This window comes from Perissodus microlepis, chromosome 4 (genome assembly GCF_051167445.1).
Source record: "Perissodus microlepis isolate ML-2025 ecotype Zambia chromosome 4, ASM5116744v1, whole genome shotgun sequence".
In the NCBI taxonomy this organism is placed as follows: Eukaryota; Metazoa; Chordata; class Actinopteri; order Cichliformes; family Cichlidae; genus Perissodus; species Perissodus microlepis.
Window position 1 is genome coordinate 31,486,150 of NC_140464.1, and position 6,013 is coordinate 31,492,162.

General features: G+C 40.1%; 1 protein-coding gene across 1 annotated transcript; it reads left to right on the forward strand.

Annotated features, from left to right (window-relative positions):
- Positions 1–918: 918 nt before the first annotated feature.
- Positions 919–4,589, forward strand: LOC146389293 (tripartite motif-containing protein 16-like). The gene has a single exon (XM_084927071.1). The coding sequence runs from the start codon at positions 1,190–1,192 to the stop codon at positions 2,702–2,704; it is 1,515 nt and encodes a 504-aa protein (XP_084783197.1). The 5' UTR covers positions 919–1,189; the 3' UTR covers positions 2,705–4,589.
- Positions 4,590–6,013: the final 1,424 nt, after the last annotated feature.

Here is a 6,013-nt window from a genome sequence, read left to right on the forward strand (position 1 = left end):
CGGATCCATAGTCCATCACAAGAATCGTTGCATCTCCGCCATTATGACATTTTCTGTTCCCAAATCAGAGCGAATCCTAGCAGGTGTTCCCATCCTCTTTTCAACTTCTGCTATGAAATATCCAGCAATGACTTTGGGATCATTGTTTGTTGAATAGGCATGAAGCCAAATCATAACTCTTGAAAAACCATCAATAGCTCCATTTATACAGATTCCAAAAGGCTTCCGTTTGTCATAGGAGTCAATATGCCACATAAAATTTGGTCCAGGATTTGCATACGTGTTATATACATCGCATAAGGGCCAAGATATTTCAGTAAATGTCTCACAGTACTCTGCGTGACAACATAACCTGCCTGAATGCAGTTCAGGTGGTGTAGTTTGTATCCATGGAGCCTCCCGTGTCCCTCCAGTTGATCAATAAGAAATCCTGCTACCTCAATCGGATCGGACTCATTCTTTCTCCTGTACAGTCCCATGCGTTTTAGGTTTCTTCTAAGTGTCCGCATGCTCATCACAATACTGTCCAAACTGCTCAATAACAGCAAAATCTCCCCATGCCTCAATCCAAGCATAAAATAGAACTTAATTCATTCCAATAAACGAGCCTTTTTCTCGCACTCTGATCTGCACTGTCACCCACTTCACTGTGTTTTATGGCAATATATCATGCTCGAACAATACAATATGTTACAAAGTGAAAACTTCATTGTTCAAACAACATAATTATCACGTTCGTACAATATAATATTTATATTGTATGAACGTGATAATTATGTATATTGTAATAACGTGATATTATGTTGTTCAAACGTGAAAAGTATCTTGTTAGAACAATAAACTTTTCACGTTATAACGTGATATACTTCTGTTTTTCTTTTCTTCTGTACTTCTTCATGCTCACATAAAGAGGAGGAACTTTGCGCTTCCTTTGTACCTCTGTGTTAATTGTGTGCTGTTGCTTTAAGAGACCAACCCTCGCTGGATTACTTAAGCTAACTTTCAGATTTCCAGACAGTCAAACTTCTGCAGTTTTATATCATCCAGCAACAACATTTGTGAGTTTGACCTGCTTATTATCCATCAAAGGAATAAAGCTTTCCTGTGTTCTTCCAACCGACGTTGAGTGTTTGAAACGAGTTGGATTATTGAGGCGACAACGAGCTAAGTTACATTTAGCGTCCCGGAAATGGCGCAGCGAGAAAACCAGGTGAACCGAGACAAACTCTGCTGCTCGATCTGTTTGGATCTCCTGAAGGAGCCGGTGACTATTCCCTGTGGACACAGCTACTGTATGAACTGTGTTAAAAGCTACTGGGATGAAGAGGATCAGAAGGAAACCCACAGCTGTCCTCAGTGCAGACAGACCTTCACACCGAGGCCTGCTCTGGTGAGAAACACCGTGATAGCAGATTTAGTGGAGGAAACAAAGAAGACTGGACTCCAAGCTGCTAAAGCTGATCTCTGTCATGCTGAACATGAAGATGTGAGCTGTGATGTCTGCACTGAGACAAAGCTGAAAGCTGTCAAGTCCTGTCTGCAGTGTCTGGTCTCTTACTGTGAGCAGCACCTCCAGCCTCACTATGAATCCTCTGCCTTTAAGAAACACAAGCTGGTGGACCCCTCCCAGAAGCTCCAGGAGATCATGTGCCCTCGCCACAATGAGGTGATGAAGATCTTCTGCCGCACTGATCAGCAGTGTATCTGTTATCTGTGCTCCATGGATGAACATAAAGGCCACGACACAGTTTCCACTGCAGCAGAGATGAGCGAGAAGCAGACAGAGCTCAAAGAGAGACAGCAGAACATCGAGAGGAAAATTAAAGAGAAAGAGAAAAGTGTGAAGGTCCTGCAGCAGGAGATCTCTGAGCTGAGGAGGAGAAAAACTGAGCTGGAGCAGCTCTCTCACACAGAGGACCCCACCCAGTTTCTACACAACTACACCTTGCTGTCACGTCTCAGTGAAGCTCCAGAGTCAGCCAGCATCAATATTCATCCTGAGAGCTACACCGAGGATGTGGCAGCAGCTGTGTCAGAGACCAGAGAGAAACTGCAGTCCAGTGTTGAATGGACCATAACTGCTGTTGAAGAAATTCAAGGGAATGTTATACATGTTTATCAGGCAGAGGCAGAGCCCAAGACCAGAGCTGAATTCCTAAAATATAAATGTGAAATCACATTTAACCCAAACACAGCACACCAGCGTGTTGTGCTTGGGCCTGGCTTAAAAGCAAAATATAGTCATACTCAGACAATCAGGCGCTATGATCACACTGACAGATTCACTGACTGGCCTCAGGTGTTGAGCAGAGAGCGTTTCACAGGACCTTGTTACTGGGAGGTGGAGTGGAGCGGGGATGATGTCTTTATAGCATTAGCTGACAGCAGGGTAAGCAGATCAGGAAAAGAGAGTGCTTTTGGAAACAATAACAGTTCATGGGCGCTGGAGTGTTTCAGTGGCGGCTATACATTCAGACATTCAGGCAGCAGCACTTTCATTAAAGGTCCACAGTCCTCGAGAATTGGAGTGTTCCTGAGTAATTTTAAAAAGGGTTCAGCTAATTACATTTTTCTGTTCTTCTACAGCGTCTCTGAAAGCACTCGAACCATGACTCTTCTCCACAGAGTCATGGCTAGGTGCCCGCTCCTGGTTGGGCTCAGTGTATACGGTGGTAGCGCTGAAATCTGTGAGATTTTATGTTAAAACGATAAAATTCATAAAATCATTATCTTATGCAACAAAAAGTAAAGGCGCTCCATAAACAAGATACTCACTTATTTGAAGGTAAAATGTCTTTGTTTTATACTTTTTCATGTTATAAGTAGTGGATTAGTAAAAACTGGCAAATGATAATTCATCAGTTCAATCTTAGAAAATAGCACATTTTGTACAATAAAGCTTCATTTCTCTCAACATACTAAAGCATATTTTTAAGTCTTTTCTGATTCGTGTCAGACTTCATCTTGTAGTACAAAGTGCTATTAGACAAAAGCACTGCTCAGCAATACTTCAACATTTCTGCTGATATCTCTTCAACATGATCCACAGACGTTTAGGAGAGAAAAGAAGAGCACTTTTCCTTACGGTTTGATGATAGCTTAATTTCAAGTTAATTTTAACTGTTTTTAATTAGAGGAATTTTAAATAACTACCTCAAAAGAGTCTTTAATTAAACATTAAACACACATCAAACCAGGAAGCAAACCTTTTGTCTTTGCTTCACAATAACTTCAAGGATTAGGTGTAAGAGTGTATGACTACACCGGGAAAATAGTGCAGAAAGTGTTGAGCACCCCTGTGCAGTCATAAATGTGTGCTTTTTTCAAGGATATAACATAGTTGTGAATAAAAGTTTTATAAAGAGATGACAAAAGTATTTAAACTATACTAAAAGATAACAGTCTGAGCATGAAAACATAGTATGTGGCCATACTGGGATGGAGACGGGCAGCAACAACACTCAGGTAGGCTGTGACGTTTAAATGATGCTCAGTTCATAAAGAAATGTGCCAAGAAAATATTCCCCACACCATCACCACCACCTGCAGCCTGAGCTGTTGATACAAGGCAGGATGGATCCATGCCTTCATGTTGTTTGCATCACCTTCCTACCATATGAGTGTCGCCCCAGAAATAACGACTCATCACACCAGGCAACATTCAGCCGTCCAGTTTCAGTGAGCGTGAATAGTTTCCTGTTCTTAGCTGACAGCATCATTCTCTGTAAATCCTGGAGATGGTTGTGTTTAAAGCCCCACGAGATCCCATCAGTTTGTCTGGCACTGGTGGTGGATTTTGCTGTGATAAACTGACATTTGGACCAGTCTTCTACTAAATATTGCAGTGTGGAGGCTTCCCATTACAGTTCTTCATAGGTTAGTCTGAAGCAGGAAATATTAAAGCTAACAGCGTGTTCACACTAACTCTGTGTTTGGATGATTTTACTGACAGGTCAGCAGAAGGATGACATGATCGATCTGAGGGACTAAGAACCTTCTACAAATCCTGACCTCTCTGTCCTGCCTTAGACCACATCTTACAATGATGTATAATGTAATATAATGTAATAACATATAATGAACTATATAACTATAACTGAAATAACCCAAATATAAATGAATAAATAACAGGACATGATAAAGAAGAAAAAATACACAAAATAAGATGATCTTTAATAAAACGATGATTAAAAAAGGCATGTAGGTCTACCTAAAGCAAAAGTATTTCATTATTACAGAATCATATAGGGCACATGATATTATTGGGCTAGTCATTAATGTGTATGTCAGTTTAATGTTACAGCAAGAGATGAAGTAACTTGTGCAGTGTAGTTTTATCCACAGTAACACAACCAGGGAACACAATAATTCAGGTAATACAGGAATTTAACTCCATCCCAGGACACTTGGGTTGGCTTTATGTGTTGTTCAGTGCCGTCACCATAACAGATTTTTTTGACATGATGAAAAGAATTTACTTTGATTAAATTATTGGATTTGACTATATCCAATTTATTTTATTATTATATTATATATAAGGCTGAAATTTGTTTACTGTCTTTACAGATTAAAGCTGTCTGGCTCATGAATTCTGGCTGATGCAGAAACTAATTCAAAACCCAGATCAATCAAGATGCTGATATTTGGTAATTAGAAGTTAATTCCTTTAACACATTTTGATCTCCTTCTTCATGTTCACATAAAGAGGAGGAACTTTGCGCTTCCTCGGCGTAAAAACGCCTTTACATTTGTGTGCTGTTGCTTTAAGAGATCAACCCTCGCTGGATTACTTAAGCTAACTTTCAGATCTCCACAATGTTATGACTAGGGCTGGGTATCGTCACTGATTTCTAGAATCGATTCGATTCCGATTCACAAGGTCCTGAATCGATTCGATCCACGATTCGATTCAATTCGATTCGATTCGATTTGAATCTGGGAAATTTTGCCTCAGACAGTCAGAAATATTATAATTCAGATCAGTACATTTACATATTTTTGTATCTGTAAAAAGGACGCTGACACTTTCCAGACTTTATCAAAGGTGTGAGCGTCACAGCAGAGGCCTTTGTGTCAAAGTAGCTGAAGATAAAACACAGAAAAACATGAAGGAGATTTTCCTGTTCTGGGATTTTATAAAAATATTCTTCAGTACATCAAAAACGAAAGAAAATCATTAATCAACTTATGAACATCACCCCTGACATTACAGAGGTTTTATTAGAGACATGGCTAAGCGTTTTGCATTTTGTATAATTTTTAAAAAGTTTACATTTATTCAGTAGCCTGTTGAACGGCAGAAATTAGGTTTTCTTTTCGGAAGTACACTCTAAAAAATATTCGTTGTGTTTGTCGGTAGAACTTAACAAAAAAACATTTTTCTGCTAAAAAAAGTAAGTTGTCTACATGTACACGTTTCAGTGAGTTGAATAATCAATGTTAGAAGTCAGTGCAACACAAAAATTTAAAAACAGCCCCTTAACTTAAATGTTTGAGTATATTGAATAAAATACTTTTGACTTCTAGCAGCTCAAAACTCTAATCAGGCTAAGTTCAAGTATGCACCAAGGTTTGACAAAGTTCAGCATTATAAACAAGTTCAACAAAGATCGAAGAGGGAGACACGAAAGGCAAACTGCATGTTCAGTCCTAAGCAGCAGCCACTGAGTGTAGGACCTCCAGCCTTTTGTAGCCACAGGTGGGCATGATCAGCCACTGATTGCCTCTTGGAGCATCACGGGATCCCCGGGCAGCCAATCGTCCGCGTGGTCTGGCACACTTCGTTCTGCATAAAAGAGGGCTGGCACGGGTCTCCCAGTAACCAATCACTCACGAGTCATAGCACACTTGGATTTGCATGAACAGAAAAGGGCAGTCTCACTCCCTCCAAGGCCCAGGGCCGTAACAACAGAGACAAACTTCTGCAGTTTTATATCATCCAGCCACAACATTTGTGAGTTTGACCTGCTTATTATCCATCAAAGGAATAAAGCTTTCCTGTGTTCTTCCAACC